General features: G+C 42.1%; 1 protein-coding gene and 1 pseudogene across 1 annotated transcript in view; both read right to left on the minus strand.

The window, feature by feature from the left end:
* The window catches only part of LOC132867727 (histone H2AX-like), a 323797-nt pseudogene that overhangs the window by 78358 nt on the left and 220523 nt on the right, over nucleotides 1-24916 (minus strand).
* Nucleotides 1-24916, minus strand: part of LOC132867669 (zinc finger protein 271-like) — a 146099-nt gene that overhangs the window by 18666 nt on the left and 102517 nt on the right. Inside the window, exons 6-7 of the mRNA XM_060900641.1 lie at nucleotides 4402-4469; nucleotides 4057-4235 (exon numbers count right to left, since the gene is read on the minus strand). Of these exons, the coding sequence (XP_060756624.1) occupies nucleotides 4057-4235; nucleotides 4402-4469 (247 nt within the window). The remainder of the gene's footprint in view (nucleotides 1-4056; nucleotides 4236-4401; nucleotides 4470-24916) is intronic.

Below are 24916 nucleotides of genomic sequence, written 5' to 3' on the forward strand. Positions count from 1 at the left end.
GATCTGATACTGGTTACTGATAGTAAAAAATCTGCTGCTCTGGGATATTGGACATTGGTCTCAGTGACCATAAAGTTATTTTCTGTACTCGTAAGACATCTAAGGGTAAATTAGGATCAGTATCTCATCATTCCATAAAGATAAGATGTACAAGACAATGTTCTAAGGAGGCTTTTGAGCGAAAACTTGCCGATCAGGATTGGAGTAAAGTTATGCACAGTAAGGATCCTGATCAGGCATGGAAGTTGTTTAAGGAGAGGTTTTTAGCAGCATTGGACATGGTTGCACCAATGAGAGAGATGAGAGTAAAGCAAAAGGGAGCCAAATGGATGACGACTGAAATAATTGATTTAATAAGACAGAGAGATCACTATTACAGAAAATACTCTAAGTCCAATCTTCAACATGATTTTGTTAAATATGTATATAACCGGAACCAAGCAAGATATCATATACAGAAAGCTAAAGCTGATTACTATGCTGAAGCAGTGTCAGACAATATCCACCAACCAAAGAAACTGTGGAAAATCCTTAGGCTGCTGGGCCATAGAAGGTTCACGCTGCACGCTGCATGCTGCACACTACACGCTACACGTTCACGTGAAGAACCGGACCCTGGGCCATTAAACTTCATGCTTGGATGTTCACGTGTTGCGTCTGTTCTACTTTAACCGAGTAACCAACAATACGGACTCTTCGGATGACGACGATTGCCTCATTCTGCTTTTACTGAGACAGAGGAAGAGAAAAAGGAACAGAATTTGGAGCCGAGAACACTTCCTTCTGAGAGAAACCCGTGGTGAATTTCACCGAACATTCTATAATCTGCTTGACAATCCCGATGAAGAACTATTTTTCAATTATACCATTCAATTATATTTTTTCTGAAGTTTTCCCCTGAAAGCATAGAGTTATCTCCCTAGACCCGTTCTGATTGGCTGGCGCGGCGGTGACCGCATGCATTGACTGGAATTTCCATCTTCACGCCTAGAAAAAAGTGTGCATGTTCATTTCACGCTTCACGCGTGAAGTGTGCAGCGTGCAGCGTGCAACGTGAACGCCGTTCTATGGCCCAGAGCAAGTCATGCTACGTTTGTCCACTTTTCTTTACACGCATGTAGCGTGTAGTGTGCAGCATGCAGCGTGCACCTTCTATGGCCCAGCAGCCTTAAAGACATTGGTGCTGGGAAATCAAATAGTAACAGCTGTAACACCAGGATTGATACTGACAATGCAATTTGTTTTGACAAAAAGGTTATATCGAATCATTTTAATAGGTTTTTCACTACGGTCGCTGCCAGTCTGGCTTTACATCTACCAATAGGATCTGGGAATTTTGGGGCATCCTTTCTGAGGTCCATTTACAAAGACATATCACCTGACTCATTTGATCTTTGCACAATATCAAATGAAAAGATTGGGGAGATGGGCGGCACGGTGGTGTAGTGGTTAGCGCTGTCGCCTCACAGCAAGAAGGTCCTGGGTTCGAGCCCCGGGGCCGGCGAGGGCCTTTCTGTGCGGAGTTTGCATGTTCTCCCCGTATCCGCGTGGGTTTCCTCCGGGTGCTCCAGTTTCCCCCACAGTCTAAAGACATGCAGGTTAGGTTAACTGGTGACTCTAAATTGACCATAGGTGTGAATGTGAGTGTGAATGGTTGTCTGTGTCTATGTGTCAGCCCTGTGATGACCTGGCGACTTGTCCAGGGTGTACCCCGCCTTTCGCCCGTAGTCAGCTGAGATAGGCTCCAGCTTGCCTGCGACCCTGTAGAAGGATAAAGCGGCTAAAGATAATGAGATGAGATGAGATGAGATGAGATTGGGGAGATGTTAGCATCCTTATCCACCAACAAGGCCACTGGCATGGATCAAATTCCAGCCAGATTCATTAAGGACAGTGCTAATGTTGTAGGGGGCGCTATTGCACATATTATAAATTTGTCTATACAACTTGGTAAAGTGCCAATTGAAATGAAATGGGCCAGGGTACTCCCTCTATTCAAGAAACAATAGTAGGACAGATGTTAAAAACTATAGACCAGTGTCAATTCTGCCAACTTTGTCCAAAATTTTGGAGAGAGTGGTCTTTGATCAGATGGAGAGGTATTTGTCCCAGAACAACTTGCTATATGACCTCCAATCTGGTTTTAGATCTGCTTACTCCACTGACACATGCCTCTCTCACCTATGTGATTACATCAGACAAGAAAGTGAAAAAGGAAATTATACTGGCATGGTTTTATTGGATTTACAGAAAGCGTTTGACACTGTGGACCATTCAATTCTTTTATCTAAGTTGCAATGCATGGGTTTTGGCCAGGCATCATTACAGTGGTTCAAATCATACCTATCAAATAGAAGTCAAATCTGTGATTATGATGGAGTATTGTCAGAACCTTTGCAAATATCTTGTGGGGTGCCCCAAGGCTCAATTTTAGGCCCTTTGTTATTTCTTATTTATGTAAATGATATGCCAGCAGCTGTTAAATGTAAAGTAATTCTCTATGCTGATGACTTCTCACTACTTGTATCTGGTAGAAACATCTCTCAGATTCAAGAAACCCTTACTGATGAGCTGAGTAATGTAAGAGAGTGGCTGTTAGATAATAGACTGTCATTACATGTGGGGAAATCTGAATGCATTTTATTTGGTACCAAACACAAGATAAAAAAGGCACCTGAGTTAAAAGTCACATGTAATGGCAATGAAATTCAAACAAAGACAATGGTTACATATTTAGGTTTAATACTGGATCAGACTTTGACCGGTCATTCCATTGCTGAGAAGCTATTAAACAAAGGTGCTTCCAAATTGAAATTTTTATACTGTAACACAAGGCAGTTAGATTTTAAAATAAAAAAGCTTCTTGTGTTAGCGCTTGTTCAGTGCCATTTTGACTATGCTTGTTCAGCATGGTATAGTGGCCTGACAGTGAAAATTAAAAATAAAATGCAGGTTATGCAGAACAACATGATCCGTTTTATATTGTGTAAACCATCTAGATATCATGTCACTTTTAATGATTTTAAGAAAGTGGACTTTCTGCCTGTAAAGCTAAGGGTTGAACAGCTAAAATTGAATCATATGTTCAACATTATCAATGGTATAGCCCCTAAGTATTTGGGATCCCAAATTGTAATGGTGCATACTCAACACAGCTATGAAACAAGAGCAAGTGTCCGCTCTTGCAAGGTACCATCTGCAAAGAGTGTGGCACGTAACTCTTTCTTTTATACAGGAATATTCTTTTATACAGAAAAATTTTGTTATGGAATCGCCTTCCACTAAATATTAAAATGGCAGAAACAAAAAGGGATTTTAAACAAAAGGTCAGGGTTTTTTTATGGAATAAAGTAGACAATTAGATGACTTAGGAATGTGAATGTATATGTGATATCTGTTGCATGTGTTTGTATGTCTTGTCCATTTCCACCAGGGACCATGTTGGAAATAAGTGTTTTACGCTTTTACATGTAATCCCTTGGATACCCTTTGTCTTCCTATATCCATAAATAAACCAAACCAAACAACCCATGACTGGCTAGTATAACTGACAGGGCAGGGAAGAGACAGCATACTATCTCTCCCTCCCTGAGAGCCCAGACAATTTTGCTCTCTTGAGCTCTCAACCACAGATGACTGTGGCATCATCAGGATTCGAAAGTGGCAATATCTGGATTATGGGGAGGATGATGGGGGCAACAGTTTTCTGCTGTACCACTTGGGATCCACAGGCTACGCATTTTACGCTATTTCTGGTTAAATTGTGCCTGATGAATAAAACTGCAACAGTATTTTGTGGTTTACTATATAGTCAGTTTCGCAATAGCAGGATATTGCAGTGGGGTGACTTTACCCTCTCTGGTTGGTTACTGTCATATGATAGAGAAAACCTACCTGGTTGGTGGAACATGCCAAAATGAGTCCTCTGGGGGAGTGCTCTGGTTACTGCAGATTGCATTGTACAACAGCTTTCATTCCAGAAACACTGTTAGGCTCAGAAATGTCACAAGATAATGCAGAAAATAACCTCTATAACCTCTTAGACAAAAGTAACACCTTGCTGTCTGGTTGTTCCTGTAGGTGCAGGACTGAGTTCTTTGGTGTGCTCCTCTTCATACCACACCAAGAGCTCCTGTCCTGGGTTAATGGGTTGACAGCAACGATACAGAATTCCCCCTCGATACCGAAATGCCACAAGATTCTGTTCTTCTTCATTACGGGCACAATTCACATACCTAAAAGAGTGAGGCAACATTCCAGAAAAGGTAAAAATCAGATCAGAGACTTGGAGAAAGCATGGCAGAGATATCAGTGACAGCAAGAAGATAAAGTTCTTCCAACAAATGAGGAACTGTAAAATCAAAATCACTAAAACGGCCCAAGAGCTGGTGTATTTCTCACCTCATCCAATTCACATGCATCTCTCTTTTGGCATCAATGTATTCTTCACATTGCATGCTTCTGTATACCTGGAGAAAAATACCACATTTATATTTTCTTTACTAAAATCAATCTATGCCTTTAAATGAGGTATACAGAAACAAGAAAGATGGCTCATGCCAATATTATTAAGCCTCATGAAGGCTGAATTAAAAGGTTCTTGACTGTATCTTAAGATTCACAAAACAGCCGACAAGCTCCGAGATGAATTTAGTAACTATAGGAAAATGCAGGCAAGGCTTTATCAGAATTTAGGCAAAGGAAAGGTTTCTCATAAAAGGCTTTAAGTCTGACATGGCAAAGCTGTGCTGTGAATCAGACCTCTCTGATACACATCTGTCCCTTGTGTTTTGGTCTCTAAACAGAAAGCTACAAAAATGCACAACTTTAAAGTCACTTCTGTCACTAAATGGGTTTTATACAAAATATTTTGGATTTGTACAAGTAATATTTATTTACCATAAGTGTTTGGGAGCTAATGTTGTTTTAGTTCAGTGTAGTAGTGTTCATTTTTAATTTAAAGAATTTTAAAATTCACTTTTAGTCTTAGTCATGTCCTGAAAATTGTAGTTACATTTTAGACTTAGACTTTTTTTTGGGGGGGGGGGGTCAAGATTTAATCTTGACAACCTTGGAACGCTTTATTGGTCAGGGCATAATGAACAGAGATTTTGTTTTGCTGTCTTTTTACCAGCCCTCTCTGTGGGCCTGTCATTTCAGGATCATGTGGCAGCATGCGTGTGTTCTCACTGGTCAAATCACAACCATGTTAGTTAATATGCATTAACATTCTACTCTAATGCAAAAACAGTGCGTAGCAATGAAACAAAATCCATGAACAAAAAAAGGGTCAAAAATTAAAGGAGGAGCCAAAAATTTGAGGAAAAAAAAGCAGGCATTAGAGACATAGGCTTACAAATGTAAATTTAAAAAAAAAATCAACATACTGTTTGGCCATCAGCATCCTGAATTGGCCCACAATGCTATTTTCGAGGAGCAGAATGAAAAGCTTAAGATGGACATTAAAACATAGCTATAGGCTAGGCTGCATCTTCATTTAAAACTGCTGGAACTTGCCCAACCATAACTGACTGTCATATGGACCAGAGGTTTTCAAGCTTGCTGGGGCAGAAGCACATCAAAGGTCAAACCAGAACATCAAGGCACACCAAATTAAAGTCGGTTATCGATTATGAAGAATGTTACACATATTATGATGGACTAGAAGGTCATTTGCAAGGTTTGACCCAGATTGCATGACAGCAGACTGTCAATTATTAAACAGATAGGTAAATCAGACAGGTAATTTTATAATGTATTAAAAACGTGAGGCAACGCTCATTACAGTTTTTCCATGAGTTACCTAGACCATGGTGGCGGAAGCATTTTCAGAACACACCACCATTTGATTTGAGACTGATAACATTAACTTTACAGTATCTACTACAGTCATCCACAAGTCCAAACACAATACCATGGTTATCAATTTAAGACAGCAAACAGATAACATCAATGCAGAAGTTTGCATTGATAATTATTCAAACTTTAGCTTAGTTAGGGAACATTAACAGCAGAATGTCAGACTCTCATCTCCTTGCTTTAAAACAACGAGCTGTTGAATTTGTAGAGGTTTAGCTTATTTGAGTAAGAAAAGCTGCTAACACACCTGGTAGCATGTATTCGTCATTCAAAATACAAGCACATGCTCTAACCAAAGTTCAAAATAGGTTTATTTTTGGCTAAATTGACATTAGTTTGCATGTTCTCTATTCAATATTTTCTAAAAATAAAAAATTTAAAAAATAAACCAATTAAACACAGGTAGCCACTTCTGCTTCCTTCCTTTGAGGGCTGAAATGTATGCTCTAGTCATTTTTTAACCGTTTATGAACTGTTAAACTCCTTAACCATGATTTGCAGGTGTGGCCTTTTTGCTGTGGCATTACAACCAGTGTGTTTATGCTTAAATTACTAAAGCACAAAATTGTTTTGAGCAAGTTCTTCATCGAGCTAAACTCTTAATTTTGCTCTCAAAGTGCACCAGTTTGATACATTTAACTTTAAAATAAACAAAATTATCTTACAAGGGAGCATGCCCCCAAGTGAGGTCCACTGACCATAGTTTCACAAAATCCTGAGGGAAACATACAGTGGTAAACTCTTTAGAATTTTCTATATTTCTACATAAATATTACCTAAAACGTCATCAGAATTTCACACAAGTCCTAAAAGTAGATAAGAAGAACCCAGTTAAACAAATGAAACAAAAATATTATACTTGGTCATTTATTTATTTATTGAGGAAAATGATCCAATATCTGTGAGTGGGAAAAGTACGTGAACCTCTAGGATTAGCAGTTAATTTAAAGGTGAAATTAGAGTCAGGTGTTTTCAATCAATGGGATGACAATTGCCCCTTTTCCACCAAAGCAGTTCCAGGGCTGGTTCAGGGCCAGTGCTTAGTTTGGAACCGGGTTTTCTGTTTCCACTGACAAAGAACTGGCTCTGGGGCCAGAAAAACCGGTTCCAGGCTAGCACCAACTCTCTGCTGGGCCAGAGGAAAGAACCGCTTACGTCAGCGGGGGGGGGGAGTTGTTAAGACCAACAACAATAACAAGACCACGGAAGATCACCATTTTTAAGCGGCGAGAAGCAGCAGCTGTACAAACGCGAAGTCATCCATTATTATTATTGTTGTTGTTGCTGCTGCTTCCGCGTTGTTTTTGCTTTGATATTCGCGCCAAGGTTTAAGCAAACATAGCGACGTAACTGATGTATACAGTGACGTAATGACGTGGCTCCACTTAGCACCGCGAGCTATGGAAAAGCAAACTGGTTCTCAGCTGGCTCGCAAGTTGAACGAGTTGTGAACCAGCACCAGCACTGGCCCCGAACCAGCCCTTGAACTGATTTGGTGGAAAAGGGGTAAATCAGGTGTGAGTGGGAACCCTGTTTTATTTAAAGAACAGGGATCTATCAAAGTCTGATCTTCACAACACATGTTTGTGGAAGTGTATCATGGCACGAACAAAGGAGATTTCTGAGGACCTCAGAAAAAGCACTGTTGATGCTCATCAGGCTGGAAAAGGTTACAAAACCATTTCTAAAGAGTTTGGACTCCACCAATCCACAGTCAGACAGATTGTGTACAAATGGAGGAAATTCAAGACCATTGTTACCCTCCCCAGGAGTGGTCAACCAACAAAGATCACTCCAAGAGCAAGGCATGTAATAGTTGGCGAGGTCACAAAGGACCCCTAGGTAACTTCTAAGCAACTGAAGGCCTCTCTCACATTGGCTAATGTTAATGTTCATGAGTCCACCATCAGGAGAACACTTGAACAACAATGGTGTGCATGGCAGGGTTGCAAGGAGAAAGCCACTGTTCGCCAAAAAGAACACTGCTGCTCGTTTGCAGTTTGCTAAAGATCACGTGGACAAGCCAGAAGGCTATTGGAAAATGTTTTGTGGTCGGATGAGACCAAAATAGAATTTTTTGGTTTAAATGAGAAGCATTATGTTTGGAGAAAGGAAAACACTGCATTCCAGCATAAGAACCTTATCCCATCTGTGAAACATGGTGGTGGTAGTATCATGGTTTGGGCCTGTTTTGCTGCATCTGGGCCAGGATGGCTTGCCATCATTGATGGAACAATGAATTCTGAATTATACCAGCAAATTCTAAAGGAAAATGTCAGGACATCTGTCCATGAACTGAATCTCAAGAGAAGGTGGGTCATGCAGCAAGACAACGACCCTAAGCACACAAGTCATTCTACCAAAGAAAAGAGAATAAAGTGAATGTTTTGGAATGGCCAGGTCAATGTCCTGACCTTTATCCAACCGAAATGTTGTGGAAGGACCTGAAGTGAGCAGTTCATGTAAGGAAACCCACCAACATCCCAGAGTTGAAGCTGTTCTGTATGAAGGAATGGGCTAAAATTCCTCCAAGCCAGTGTGCAGGACCGATCAACAGTTACCGGAAACGTTTAGTTGCAGTTATTCCTGCACAAGGGGGTCACACCAGATTTCTGAAAGCAAAGGTTCCTATACTTTTGCCACTCACAGATATGTAATATTGGATCATTTTTCTCAACAAATAAATGACCAAGTATAATATTTTTCTCTCATTTGTTTCACTGGGTTCTCTTTATCTACTTTTAGGACTTGTGTGAAAATCTGATGTTGTTTTAGGGCATATTTATGCAGAAATATAGAAAATTCTAAAGGGTTCACAAACTTTCAAGCACCACTGTAGTTATTCTATCTGTCTTTTTTTTTAATAAATACTGTCAGTGGAACACCTATCTGTTCTATTGCAAGTTAGGGTATCTGTGAAAGAAATCCCTCTCAACTCAAAATGTAAAAGAAGATGACCGTGATTGTGCGACATATCCTCGGAGCATGTTGATGGGGAGTGAACTAATGTGGCAAGTGTGTGTGGAAGGAGGAATCATGAGACAGAAATCTCCACTTTTGAATATATCCGTCATTGCACATTGTACACTGAAATTGGATGCCATCCTACCAGTGCAACATCTGCTTCTCATCTCATTATCTCTAGCCGCTTTATCCTTCTACAGGGTCGCAGGCAAGCTGGAGCCTATCCCAGCTGACTACGGGCGAAAGGCGGGGTACACCCTGGACAAGTCGCCAGGTCATCACAGGGCTGACACATAGACACAGACAACCATTCACACTCACATTCACACCTACGGTCAATTTAGAGTCACCAGTTAACCTAACCTGCATGTCTTTGGACTGTGGGGGAAACTGGAGCACCCGGAGGAAACCCACGCGGACACGGGGAGAACGTGCAAACTCCGCACAGAAAGGCCCTCGCCGGCCACGGGGCTCGAACCCAGGACCTTCTTGCTGTGAGGCGACAGCGCTAACCACTACACCACCGTGCCGCCCTCAACATCTGCTTATTAAAAATAATAAATAAATAAAACCAATAAATCTCATCTCATTATCTCTAGCCGCTTTATCCTTCTACAGGGTCGTAGGCAAGCTGGAGCCTATCCCAGCTGACTACGGGCAAAAGGCGGGGTACACCCTGGACAAGTCGCCAGGTCATCACAGGGCTGACACATAGACACAGACAACCATTCACACTCACATTCACACCTACGGTCAATTTAGAGTCACCAGTTAAGCTAACCTGCATGTCTTTGGACTGTGGGGGAAACCGGAGCACCCGGAGGAAACCCACGCGGACACGGGGAGAACATACAAACTCTGCACAGAAAGGCCCTCGCCGGCCACAGGGCTCAAACCTGGACCTTCTTGCTGTGAGGCGACAGCGCTAACCACTACACCACCGTGCCGCCCCCATATAATATATATTAACTCAAACTCTAAAAAAAGACATTGATACATTGCTGTATTTAATTGCACGATCCCTTTAAAACAAGCAGTGTTTAGTGCAATTATGGCTCTTGGGTAGAAGCTCTTTCAGTCTATAGACCCCTTGCACTAACATCACATTTACGTTAGCAACCACCGCTACCCTATACTGGGGGACAAGCGATCTTTGTTTACATACTGAAGCCAAGCAAAGATGTCTGGCATCTGTTGCGGTTGTCCAAAGAAAACTACAGTGAAAAAAAAGCTCTACTACGAGATTACTTGGATAATCTTAGTCAGAAAGAAGTGTAAGATAGATACACGTGGAAATTGGAGTTTATTAGCAGTTATGATCCTTACAAAATTCCTCAAAACGACTGAAGTGACGGTGTAGATTTGTGGGCTAGCATTAGCTACATGTTGGAACATACTTTATTTTTCCCCCTGAAGAGTCCCTACATGAAAGACCAGTTTAAAAAAAATACAAACACAAGAAAACCTTTGTGCAAAGACTTTTTCCTGACATCAGCTTTTGGGAACAGAATGTTGCAAAAGCCAAAGTTACTCTCAAAGGACTCTGACCTGAACTGTGGATTATATCTTATTCCCACCCCTCCATGTCTCAACAATCCCAAGGACATCTAGGTATAGAGCTATTTGCACTCCAGTGATACTTATTGTTAAAACAATATCTGAAGTGCTATTATTTGTAAAATAACAAAACATCTTGCTCTAGACTTTCAAACAATATTCTAAGATTTTTTTTTTATTTTATCTAATAGTGGATGGTACAATAATTACAAACACTAACAGACTCAGCACATTCCAATTGTACCTATCGTTAAATATAATCTATAAATCACCCTTGTAATGATAATTTCAATAAACGGTTAATGTTCAGTTCCCTCCTCATTTATTTTCTATTCAAAGGCACAGCTGAGTCACACAGGCTGATAAGTGTGTAAAGGACCGTAACAATTTATTTTCCTCATTTATTTTCTATTCAAAGGCACAGCTGAGTCACACAGGCTGATAAGTGTGTAAAGGACCGTAACAATTTTATCCAAAACAGTTTTTCCTGTCTCAGTTGATTTATTTCCATTTCACATGTATGCAGCAGTTCTAAAGTTAAGTTCGTTTGTGTAGAACTCTCTCTAACTGTAGGTTCATTACGACACTCTGACTCCAGGGTGACATTTTGCGCAGGACTGGGTTCCTTTGATAACAGAAGCAAAGCTTCAGTGCTCTCTGCTCTTAATCTGTTCTATTCTTTCAGGATATGTCTGGCACGTTGCTCCCTGTTGGATTTTTTACCAAATTATGTCCGGATTGTTTGCTTGGTGCCCAGTCTGGGTTTTCTGTGTCGAATAAAGAAGCCGCTTCACTTGTAAGAAAATCAAACCACTTTCATGAAGAAGCTAACTTGAATTCAGGCAGAAAAAAAAAAATGAGAATCTTAAGCAAACTCTTCCATACTCACTTTTAACTTTCTATTTTTAAAAAAAATACATTTTAAAACACAATCACGAATTTCTCTGGAGTTTTCAGGCTTCCTCCTCTCATTGTATTCTGTTTAACCACTCATATCTTCATTGTTCTTGAAGCATTTGCTTCTCTTTGTTAACATTTTTGTCGATAGCGGGGAGATCGTAATAACTTATCTATTTTTCTATTTGAACAACCAAATATAGCAGCTAGCGGCAATAAAGGGCCCTTGCACTCAAGGCCAAGCCTCTATCCCTGAGTCACAGTGGCCAGGACTGATGTGTGCTCCAAATTTCATGAGTCAGAGTTTTTGGCAATGGAATCATTACTGTCCAGGGCCAAATGGCAGCGCTACATGAGAGGCTCACTTTGGGCACGGGGATATCATCAGAACCCTGATGTCTTATAATCTGTGAAGTATTAGCTACATCAGGCAATGCATGGCAAATTTATAACACTTCCCGTTTGCATGGCGAAACATACAAATTTATTGGTTCGCCTTTTCAACATTGTGCCAAATACCACAAATCCTGTTGCAAGTCAATTGGCTAAAGCAATGTGTATTTCACTTTTGTTCATCTTGGGGCACCCCACACACCTACCAATTCTGACATGGATAGGTGAAACTATATACCGGGCAGAAGTCTCAATGACATGTGGGGGCGCTATGGAGTCCCCTGAACACACCCAGGATCAAGCCTCTATCCCTGAGTAGCGGTGGCCAGGACTGATGCGAGTACCAAATTTCATGAGTCAAAGTTTTTATTAGGCAACGGAATCATTACTGTCCAGATCCAAATGGTGGCGTGATACCAGAGGGCCAAATTGGGCATGTGGATATCATCAGAACCATCATATCCTATAACCTGTGAATTTTTAGCCATATCAGGCAATGCATGGTGAATTTATGATGATTCCTGTTTGTGTGACGTAACAAATGTATTGGTACGCCATTTCAAGGAATGGAAAATGCAATGTAAATACATGCATGGGTTGGTAGCTTGTAACATTGAGAGCCTGTAAGAAAAGTTTCAGGCATGTTTGACCATTTATGAGAAAGTTGTGAGCATTTTTGTATCACTGCTCTAATGCCACCAGTAGGCTGCCATGTTGCCTGTTGGAAGGGCGATGCGTGACGTCACTTGAGTGCAAGGCTGAGTGTCACTCTTCAGTACTGAAGGGGCAAAGTGAAAGTTCTACTAAGATGACAATGTCAAGTTTTTCACTGTACATCTGAAATTGCGTATTAATGAGATGCAACCCTGACTTACAGACAAACCCAAACTCTTTACCTGTAAAATGAGGCTGAAACTATGCGTTATAATCACACTTGTACAGAAAAAGGCGGAAATATTGCCGAGTTGCTTTCCGAATGGTTTCCGTAAAGTGTGACGTCACTTACAATACACAACCATATTCAACAAAATGGACCACAGTGCCAGCGACATTTCTTCACTGATTTCCTAGAGTATTTCGGACAATGACACGGATAGTGATGATGATCATGATAAACAAGTATTACCCCATCAATTGGTTACACACAAGTGAACAATATAGAGTTATTGTTTTATTATAGAGTTGGTTTAGTTAGTTATTACTGAGGCTTTTTTGACAACACTAAATCAAAGCACGGCACTAATCATAAAACAAACATTAAGCTGCTTAGCTGCATCAGCAATTATTAGATTTATGCCCAAAGTAACTCAAAATAACATATCACGCTTAATAAAAAGTTAGGGAAGCTATAAAAAGTGTTTTCTTACCCTTTGAACTTCTCTTTGGCAGACTACTGAACATGTTGTCTTGTTTGTCCACTTTTTGGCCAAAGACTGCAGGAACCGCATCTGGGTTCAATGTTGGCTCGTATGGTATTCCTAATGGCCGGTGCATCAGAGTTGTTTGAGTGAAACAATTTTCTTCAAAACGTTCTGAGCACATGAGCTGCGAATGTGCCGTTTTTGCACCCAAAGGACCATTTCAGTCAGCCCATGAGAGGCCGGTCCCTGTGCGGCAAATGAATGTGAAAACCACTATTTGTTTAAAATAAAAAAAGGGTAGGGTAATTTTCAACTTGGTTGGCCTTTAAGTGGGAATCAACTTCTGCAGACAAGATGGCGGAAAGTGACTCGGAAGGCAGCGAGTACGAATTCATTGCAGATTCTACTGGCCTACAACCCTATCTGTTTGAGCCAAGAGTTGAGGAAGGTGATTCTCAAGAAGAATCAGAACAGGAAGCCAGCTCTTCAGATCCTGAAGCTGAGGAGGAACAACGGATGGGCAACACACAATGGTGTTCATGCAAATGTTGTGATCACACATGGCTGAAGCATGCTAATGAGTGCTTATGCTGCCAGGAATGTGTAAAAACTCACATACTTGCCTCTTCGACAGATTTAGGTAAGTCAGATTGTATGCAGATCTGTTTGTAGGTAGTCTAGCAAGGTTACAGTCCACAGCATGAGGCTGTCATGGCAGTGCAATTTGTACCGTGAATATAAAATACTACATGAGGAGCTTCCATGTGCTATGCCCAAGTGACATCAGAGCATTGCCGCAAACGATCGGGGGGATTTTTCTGATTGGTTAAAATATTTTCAATGGCGGCATTCGATGATAGGGGAATTCTGCATAGAAATTGACTTTCAGAGATGGATATCTTAGCTGTGTGAGTGCCTTATTTTCAGTTATTCGCATGAATCGTTAGATTATGATATAAACCATCTTCATAACTGTATTTTAACAATGTGCTTTCTTTTCCTTTCAGCATCTTGTAAGATATCGTAAATCTCTTCGCAACTTAAAATCAGCAACATCTTGCCATGATGTATACCAAATATGGCATGAATCCAACAAACCACCAAGGAAGAGTACATCAAAATGTAACATGTTTTGGCAATGGAGTCATTACTGTCCATGTCCAAATGGTGGCGCTATACCAGAGGGAGTCTTTGGCATGTGCATATCTTCAGAACCATATCCTATAACCTGTTGTTTGAACCATATCAGGCAATGCATGGTGAATTTATGACTCATTTCCTGTTTGTGTGGGGTAACGTATAAATTTATTGGTTCGCCATTTCAACATCTTGCGACATATCGCAAATCCCTTCATAATTTGATATCAGCAACATCTTGACATGATATATACCAAATATGGCATGGATCCAACAAACAGCCTAGGAGGAGTTTGTTAAAAAATAACGTGTCAAAACACATAAAACCAAAAATATCTCGCTTCCTGTTGAGTATGACTGATGCAATGTACAGGCAATTTTGTTCATCTCGGGGCACTGCACACACACACCCCAAATTTGACATGGATAGGTGAAACTATATACCGGGCAGGAGCCTCCATGACATATGGGGGTACTATGGAGTCCCCCAGACAAACCTGGGGTCAAGCCCCTATGGCTGTTTCGGGGAGTATGACTGACATGTGTACCAAATTTCATGAGTTTTTGAATATGTACAAGGTGTACATGTTCAAAAATACGTATTTTTGAACTAGGTGGCACTATAGAGTTAATGAAGGCTATCTAGACTAATTTACCATCTCATCTCATCATCTCTAGCCGCTTTATCCTTCTACAGGGTCGCAGGCAAGCTGGAGCCTATCCCAGCTGACTACGGGCGAAAGGCAGGGTACACCCTGGACAAGTCGCCAGGTCATCACAGGGCTGACACATAGACACAGACAACCATTCACACTCACATTCACAGCTATGCTCAAATTAGAGTCACCAGTTAACCTAACCTGCATGTCTTTGGACTGTGGGGGAAACCGGAGCACCCAGAGGAAACCCACGCGGACATGGGGAGAACATGCAAACTCCGCACAGAAAGGCCCTCGCCAGCCACAGGGCTCGAACGCGGACCTTCTTGCTGTGAGGCGACAGTGCTAACCACTACACCACCGTGCCGCCCCTAATTTACCATATTCACTCAAATTGTATTATAGGACAAATGTATGTGCAAAATTTCATGAGTTCTTAACCATTGTAAGCCCCTCAAAACAGCGCGGGAAAATTTCAAAATTCCACATTCCATCCAACATGGCTGACTTCATGTTGGGCAGAGTCATATACAACTAAGTGAACTTTGTCTTGTATCACACGGAGTATGGATCACACCAAATCTCATGCCGATCCGAGCAACTTCATTTATGGTTTTATGAACCATAGCTTGTTCTCGGGGGCGCTATAGAGCTTTGGGACCATGCCTAGTCCCTTGATCAGTGTAACTATGTGATTTTATGCACGAGTTTTCAAGCATCACAAGTGCCTCAAAAACAAGTTCTTCCGCAGAGGAAAAAAAATGAATAAATAAATAAAGAAGAAGAGGAGAAGAAAATATAGCTGCAGGTGGCAATGAGGGGCCCTCGCATCTCCGGTTCTGCGACCAGTTACATTTGCTCATCAAACAATGCACTGAGATGTGAAACAAAAGCCTGGGTACCTGATGTATGGACCACCGGTGATTAATTTTTCAGCAGTGGAGTCATTACTGTCCATGTGCAAATGGTGGCGCTATACCAGAGGGTCAGTTTGGGCATGTGCCTATCATAAGAACCATTAAATCCTATAACCTGTGAAGTTTGAGCTATATCAGACAATGCATGGTGAATTTATGACACACTTTCTGTTTACATGACAGAACACAAATTTATTGTTTAGCCATTTCAACATCTTAAAGAAGAAGAAACCTTTATTTGTCACATGCACACTTCAAGCACAGTGAAATTCATCCTCTGCATTTAACCCATCTGAAGCAGTGAAAACACACACACTCAGAGCAGTGGGCAGCCACACCAGAGCGCCCGGGGAGCAGTCAAGGGTCAGGTACCTTGCTCAAGGGCACCTCACGTCAACCTGACTGCATGTGTTTGGATTGTGGGGGAAACCGGAGCACCCGGAGGAAACCCACGCAGACATGGGGAGGAAATCTAAACTCCACACAGAAAGGCCCTCGCCGGCCGCTGGGTTCGAACCGGGAACCTTCTTGTAGAGCCCTGCACTCCCGCGGGAGTCCTGCGGGACCTGCCGCAAAGCAGTGCGGCACAGGACAAATTTTGAAAGCTCATTGCAGGCCCGGGCGGGAGTGCACAATGCGGGCGCGGGCGGGAGCGGTGATAAGCTGCAGTCCCTCTAACTAAAAACGTGTTTAAAATATAATTTATAAATTATTAATTTATGTCCATCATATATAATTTGTGCTGGATATTTTATTTGGCATTAATAAAAACATTTTAAGATGCCTAAATTTGCAGAGAGAGTCAGATTGCCATTGATCACCCTAACGGGCAATCCTTTGATCACTCTAATGACTCGCCGTTCACACCCAGCCTCCAGTGACCCACACTAACATGATGCCTCAATGACACCTTAGATGAGCTGGTCATCAGAATTCTGATTCTGATCCAGGAGAGGATAAATATCTCTCATACGTTTCTGATTCCTTTCCTCTTCCGTGTTTGAGATCTCGGCACGGAATGTACTGGCCATTCCAGGTTCCAGCGCACCATCCGAGCGCGCATTCAGCATGTGGTCGCATACTGGAGGAAAGGCGCAGTATGTTGAAGCCCTCAACAGTGAACAATTTGCTGTTTCTCCATAGCTGTTCAAAGAACCTGATAGCCTAAGCAATAGGCTTAGTTGTTTCGTTTACCTGCGTTTGATTTTCTTGTTTTTCTTATTCATATTCAAACAAGGTCAGCTATGTTATATTGAGTTTAACACTTGCACGGAGGATCAAGCCCAAATAGTTTTAGAAATGTGCAACCATAGCCCTATAATGACTACAGTAGCCTATACTGTCGATTTTTTGTTGTTGTAGGCTAGGACTGTGTTTTGTTATAACATTTATATATGCTATGCTTATAGGGTATTCTATAGGATATTCTAGTTAGAAATGCTTTACAAATGTAAACTGGGTTAGCCTAATATTTTGTATGGCTGAACAATAAATATACCAAATTTCCACTTGGAATTACGTGCTCGCCTGTCTTTTTTTATTGTTTATTATTATTATTAGAGACACTGACGAAGGCAACAGCCGAAACGTTTGTCTCCTTCTGCTGCTAAAAACAACTGAAAAGAAATGTAACTAAAAGAATATGTTCAAGAGTGCGATCCATCTCTCCTTTCACACTAATTATTCATAGGAGACGCACCACGGGAGAGCGCATACTTAAATGATTAGCCTACTTAAATAATTATTATTATTAGGTGTACATGTTGCCATTTCAACATTCCGAATTCAGAAACAAGGTAAATAATAACAAACATGAATGTGAGCTGTAGATATTTATGCTCAAATCCACTCAAAGTAGGGGGCGGGGCACCATCACGCTGTGTCAAGACAAGAACTTTCATGAGAAATAACGCGAACGTCTGCATCATGTGGGATTTGCGGGCGGGAGCGGGACAAAATACGGCAGGCGCGGGCAGGAACGGGACTGAAAATCATAATTCTTTGCGGGAGCGGGACTGTACAATGCGGGCGTGGGCGGGAGCGGGACTGAAAAATCCGGCCCGCGCAGACCTCTACCTTCTTGCTGTGAGGCGACCATGCTAACCACTACACCATCTTGCAAGATATCACAAATCCCTTTGCAATTTAACATCAGCAACATCTTGACATCCTGTACACTAAATATGGCATGAACACAGCAAACTGCCTTGGATGAGCATGTCAAAATTCTAACATGTCAAAATGCACAAAACCAAAAATAAGTCACTTCCTGTTGAGTATGGCTGATGCATTGTATATTGCAATTTTGTTCATCTAGGGGCACTCCACACACCTATCAAATCTCATGAGTCTCAATGACGTATGGGGCACTATGGAGTCCCCCGGACACAACTGGTGCCATGCTTCCATCCCTGAATAGTGATGGCCAGGATTGAGGTGTGTACCAAATTTCATGAGTTTTAATTTTTCGCCAGTGGAGTAATTACTGTCCAGGTCCAAATGGTGCCACTATACCAGAGGGTCACTTTGAGCATGTGGCTGTCATCAGAACCAGTACAGCTTACAACGTGAAGTTTTAGCCAAATCAGGCAATGCATGGTGAATTTATGATACACTTCTTGTTTGCATGGTAAAACATATTGGCTCGCCATTTCAACATCATGCAACATATCGCAAATCCTGTCGCAAGTCCATTGTTTTATCAAATTTACATTTCAGGTTTGTTTATCTTGGGGCATCAGACACACCTACCAATTCTGACGTGGATAGGTGAAACTATACTGGGCAAAAGTCTCAATGACATGTGGAGGCGCTATGGAGTCCCCTGGACACACCTGGGTTCAAGCCTCTATCCATGAGTAGTTGTTGCCAGGACTGGTGTGTGTACCAAATTTCATGACTGAGTTTTTTGGCAATGGAGTCATTACTGTCCATGTCCAAACAGTGGTGCTATACCAAAGGATGACTTTGGGCATGTGGAGATCTTCAGAAACATGATATCCTATAATCTGTGAAGTTTAAGCTGTATCAGGCAATGCATGCTGACTTTATGACACTTTCTGTTTGCATAGTGCATCATGTAAATTTATTGGTTCGCCATTTCAACATCTTGCGAGATATCGCAAATCCCTTTGCAATTTAACATCAGCGATGTCTTGACATGACGTCTACCAAATATGGCATGGATCCAACAAACCCCCTAGGAGGAGTACATTAAAATGTAACCCGTCAAAATGCACAAAACTAAAAATATCTCACTTCCTGCTGAGTATGACTGATGCAATGAATATTGCAATTTTGTTCATCGAGGGCAGGGATCGGCAACCTTTTTGCCATGTAGTGCCAATTAGAAATTTTCTTGTTAGTTAGTATGCCATTCAAATAGGTGTTGTTAACTATGTATAATTAGACACCACACATTTTAGACGGATATGGATATTTAATACATTGAGCAAATGTAAAACACCATTGCACTTGTTTTATGCCATTAACCTCACACACAAGGTTTAAGAACACCCCACACACACACATTGGATAACAACATTGCAAGCAGCTTATACAAATTCACAAAATAACATCCAAAATCTTTCAGTAGGTAACAGGCCCAAGTTATTCATAATAAAGACGTAGCAGCCTAATGGAAATGGAACTGATGAATAATAAAACTACAGAAAAAAAATAAATAATGAGTGTCAGAGAACATTGACAAGTAGCCTACATAAAGTGGCTTAACAATAAACTGCAAATTTGAAGTAGCCTTGTTACAAAATAAATGTTTTGCCTATCAGTCAATGTGATCCCTGGCCCTGCCTCCCCTTACTTATGGGCCTTTTCCACTACCCTTTTTCAGCTCACTTCAGCTCACTTCAGCCCAACACGGCTCGCGTTTCGACTACCTCAGAGCAGCACGACTGAGCTCACTTCAGCCTTACTCAGCACCCAAAACTCGCACGGTTTTGCAGTGGGGATGAAGTGAGCCAAACCGAGCTGAGTGGGGCTAGGGGCGTGAGGAGACACTCCCCTGTGCACTGATTGGTGAGGAGGAGTGTCCTCACATGCCCACACACGCCCCGCGAGCACGCTGGGAACCACCATCTGTAAACACCGTAAACCCGGAAGAAGAAGAATTACGACAAATTATGCGCCTCGCCTCATCTATACGCTCTTGCCAGTATCTGTTGGCATTGTCGGTGACAACAAGCCACAGCACCAAGACCAGCAACACTAACGACTCCATGTCCTCCATGTTTATTGTTTACTATCTGGGTCGTGAGACTACCGCTTAAAAGGTCACTGATGTCACTGTTTGCGCCGCCTGACGACATCACGTGACGTCCACCCACTTTCGCTAACTCCACCCAATGTGTCCACCCACTTCCAGCCAGCACGGTTCAGCGCGGTTGTAGTCGAAATGCAACGCCAACAGCCCCACTCAGCTCGACTCAGCACCGCACGGCTCAGCCCAACTCAGCCGCGTTGGTAGGGGAAAAGCCCCATTAGCTCCGAGATGTGGGGATGGTAATTGGTCATTTTGAGTTGGACGCATGCTTCCGAATGGCCCATTGTCAGATGACTTTGGGAGGGGCAAAGTACATTCTTCATGTGCGAAAATATCTGTTCACACAGATATGTTGATCCGAACACTGACAATAAAGCCAGTGCGATATTGCAAAGACAGTTGAACTTTTCGGGTAAAAATGCCTAGCAGGATTCATTGGCTTTAAACAGCAGAGCTCCTCTCTCACAGTCACATCACAATATCTTGCCATCACTGCCAAACGTGCCACATCATTCACATCTACGCTTTCGTCAAGCGCAATGCTAAATACCGCTGCATCTTTTATGCCAGTTATTTGCTGCACCCTTACGTTTTCTGCCATTTCACTAATTCGTCGCTCAACAGTTCTGGCTGATATGGGCATGTCTTTTATTCTTGATTTTATTGTCTCTTTATTTGGCAGCCCCTCAAAAAGACTATCCGAGCCGGAGAGAAAGGCCTCCTTAATGTATTCACCGTCTGTGAATGGCTTTCCATGTTTAGCTATGCAGTGAGAAATTATATAGCTAGCTTCAGTGGCATTGTTTTTAGCTGAGGTAAAGACTTTTAAAGTGTGGGCTTGCTTCCCATATCCGCACACTGTGCGTGAGATTGATTCGTCCCTATCTGCCTGATCTTTGAAATTCTTTTCGTGCTTTGCCTCGAAATGACATTTAACACTGGATGTTTGACACACAACACTTTCAAAACACAACGTGCACACAGCACGGTCCCTCTGAGAAACGAACCCATATTCTTTGGCCCACGAGGAGAGGAAAGCCCAAACTGTCGGCTTCTTTGCCATCTTAGCGCAACTGCTGCATCAAGTGGGCCCATCTCGTGAGAAATATGGGGAGGGGGCAGTGTTGCCAGATTGGGTGGTTTTAAGTGCATTTTGGCAGGTTTTGAACATATTTTGGGCTGGAAAACGTCAGCAGTATCTGGCAACACTGGGAGGGGGGCGCTATATTGTTGTGTAGTCATGCTAAAAGAGCAGGCTCGCCATGCAACAGCCAATGACAGTTCAAGATGACATTTGAACGTTTTTAATGTGTTGAATAATTAGGTTTGTGTATCATCGTCAGTGTGCCACTGGAAATTCCTTGGCGTGCCAGTTGTGGCACGTGTGCCTAGGGTTGCCGACCCCTGGTCTAGGGGCAGTCCACACACCTACCAAATTTAACATAGATAGGTGGAACTATATACCAGGGAGGTGTCTCAATGACATATGGGGGCGCTATGGAGTCCCCCGGAGATACCTGGGGGTCAAGCCCCTATTGCCGAGTAGCGGTGTGCATGACTGATGTGTGAACCAAATTTCATGAGTTTTTGCCCATGGAAATCACCTCCAAAATGGCAAAGTTTTGAAGAAAAATAATAAAAACAAATATAGCCACTAACGGCGATAAAAGGCCCTCGCACACGAGAACATGCCAAAAACAATACGGAATTGCACCTGGGGCCAAGCCTCTATCCCTGAGTAACAATTGCCAGCACTGATGTGTGTACCAAGTTTCAGGAGTCAGAGTTTTTCAGCAATGGAATCATTACTGTCCAAGTCCAAATGGTGGTGTTACACAAGAGGCTCACTTTGGGCATGGGGATATTGTCAGAACCCTAATGTCTTATAACCTTTGAGGCTTTAGCTCGATCAGGCAATGCATGGCGAATTTATGACATACTTCCTGTTTACATGTCAAAACATACAAATTTACTGGTTCACCATTTCAACATCCTGCAAGGTATCACAAATCTTGTCACAAGTCAATTGACAATGTGCATTTCAGTTTTGTTCATCTTGGGGCACCCCACACACCTACCATTTTTGACACTGATAGGTGAAGCTAGATACCAGGCAGAAGTCTAAATGACATGTGGGGGCGCTATGGAGTCCAACGGAAACACCCAGGGTCAAACCTCTATCCCTGAGTAGCGATGGCCAGGACTGATGTGAGCACCATATTTCATGAGTCAAAGTTTTTAGGCAATGGAATCATTATTGTCCATGTCCAAATGGTGCCGCTATACCACAGGGTCAAATTGGGCACGTGGAGATCAGAACCATCGTATCCTGTAACCTGTGAATTTTTAGCCATATCAGGCAATGCATGGTGAATTTTTGACATGCTTCCTGTTTGTGTGGCATAACAAATTTATTGGCTCGCCATTTCAACATCTTGCCAGGTATTGCAAATCCCTTCGCAACTTAATCAGCAACATCTTGACATGACGTATACCAAAAACATGGCATGAATCCAACAAACTGCCTAGGAAGAGTACATCAAAATGTAACAGGTGTTTTGGCAATGGAGTCATTGTTGTCCATGTCCAAATGGTGGCGCAATACCAGAGGATGTCTTTGGGCATGTGGATATCTCCAGAACAATGATAGCCTCTGAAGTTTGAGCTGCATCAGGCAATGCATGGTGAATTTAGGACTCACTTCCTGCTTGCATGGCGTAACGTATACATTTATTGGTTCGCCATTTCAACATTTTGCAACATATCACAAATCCCTTCATAATTTAACATCAACATCTTGAAATGACGTATGCCAAATATGGCATGGATCCACCAAACCAATGAGGAGGAGCTTGTTAAAGTGTATCACGTGTCAAAAGGCACAAAACCAAAAATCTCCCTTACTGTTGAATATGGCTGATGCAATGTATAGGCAATTTTGTTCATCTATTTATTTCATCTATCTACCAAATTTGACATGGATAGGTGAAACTGTATACCAGGCAGGAGTCTCAATGACATATGTGGGCGCTATGGAGTCGCCCAAACACACCTGGGGTCAAGCCCCTACGGCGGAGTAGGGGTGCCCATGACAGATGTGTGTCCCAGATTTCATGAGTTTTTGAATATGTACAAGGTGTCAATTAGGGCTGCAGCTATCGAATATTTTTGGAATCGAGTATTCTGTCGATTTTTTCATCGATTAATCGAGTAATCGGATAAATTACACTTTAGTTTTTTTAAATAACTATATCAGTAGTGTGTTATGCAACATGAAAGGCCTCTTAAAATGAGCAAGCAATTGGCTGTTATTCCTCCCCAAAAAAAGTTTTTATTCAAACTCAACACTTTTATTAGATCAAAGCTTAAAACCTTTGGCTTATTGGCTCCAGAAAGAAGCCCATTTAATCAACCTTTCTGTGAAACATTTATGATGTACATGGAAAAAAACCTATGAAATACAACCTATTTATCCTTAGTTTTATCTTAATAAAAATGGAAAAAGGGGTGTACCCCCTGCAATAGCCCATCTGAGAATAAAGAATAAATAAAAAGTATAAAAGGTACAAAATAGCAAAAAAAATAATAATTCAAGTATTACTAATAATCCAACTTAAACAGTACAGTTCATTTTCCAATTGTATCGAGATGAGGTAGGTAGGTAGAGTAGAATGTTTGTCTTTGTGCAAGATAGTGAGTGCTTGTCTTAGAGCAATGCATTATGAGAGAGAGAGAGAAATTTGTCTTAGTGCATGTGTGTGCAATGCATGTGCAAGCCTTTAAAAGAGCAAATGGTGGTTACAATGCAAAAAGGTCAGTATAATGACATGGCCAGAAGTAAGGCTTGCCCTACGCTCTGAGGCAATGTTCCCAGCAGCAGAGAACAAACGCTCTGAGGGCGTTGAGATGGCTGGAATACTCAGAAAAGACTTTGCAAGCTTAGCCAGGGTTGGATATCTTGCTGCATTTGCTCTCCACCATGGCAGTGGATCCTCTTTTTTGGAGAGAGGATGTTCACCAAAATATTGTAAGACCTCCCTCTGCACCGCTTGATTTTGCTTCTCATCATCCTCTTCATCACTGCTATTGGAGTCTGATGATGATCCGAGAACACTGAGAGATGATCCCTGGGCTTGAGTAGCTGGGTGGTCGTCTTCTATGTTGGTGGTGGATTCATTTCCCTGCTCATTAGACTGTCTTTCTTGCCTTTGACAGTTAGTGCCATTGTTTGAATTGTGCTTTGGACCTTAAATGATTCTTCAGAAGGCAAGAACTTAAGTTTTCTGAACCGGGAGTCCAAGGCAGCAGCAAGGAGGGCAGTGTTAGGGTCCTCAGGTTTAAATACAAACAGGTCTTCCCACCTGTCAGTGATCTGTTCAGCTGCAAGACCCTGAAATTATTAGTTCGCTCTCTGACGGAGAAGATTCCAGTGCTAGAAGCGCGTGTCCAGGCTTTAGAGAAGGTTAGTGCGCGTGAGAACAGTGTAGTTTCTGTAGGGGAAAGTCTGGATGCCCTAGGTGGAGTTAGTAATCCCCCAACTCCGGCATTAGAGCCCTTACAGTGGGGCGAATGGGTGACGACTTGGTGGCATAAGCATAGAGCCAAAGCTACCGCTGAGGCTCACCCACGGGAGCACCACTACTCTCAGCGTCACATGTCGAACAGGTTTGCTCTCCTTAGTGATGCACCCGCTGAGAAACCTGAAATAGCTCTGGTTATAGGGGACTCTATCATATGGCACGTGAAATGAGCTCAGCCTTTAGGTGCACCAGCAGCTTTAGTCAGGTGTATACCGAGAGCCAGGGCATCAGACATAGCAGGTAATCTTAGGGTCCTAGGCAAGTACAGGTTCTCAAAGATAGTTATCCATGCTGGAGCTAATGATATATGCCT

The sequence above is a fragment of the Neoarius graeffei genome, chromosome 19 (genome assembly GCF_027579695.1).
Source record: "Neoarius graeffei isolate fNeoGra1 chromosome 19, fNeoGra1.pri, whole genome shotgun sequence".
NCBI lineage: Eukaryota > Metazoa > Chordata > Actinopteri > Siluriformes > Ariidae > Neoarius > Neoarius graeffei.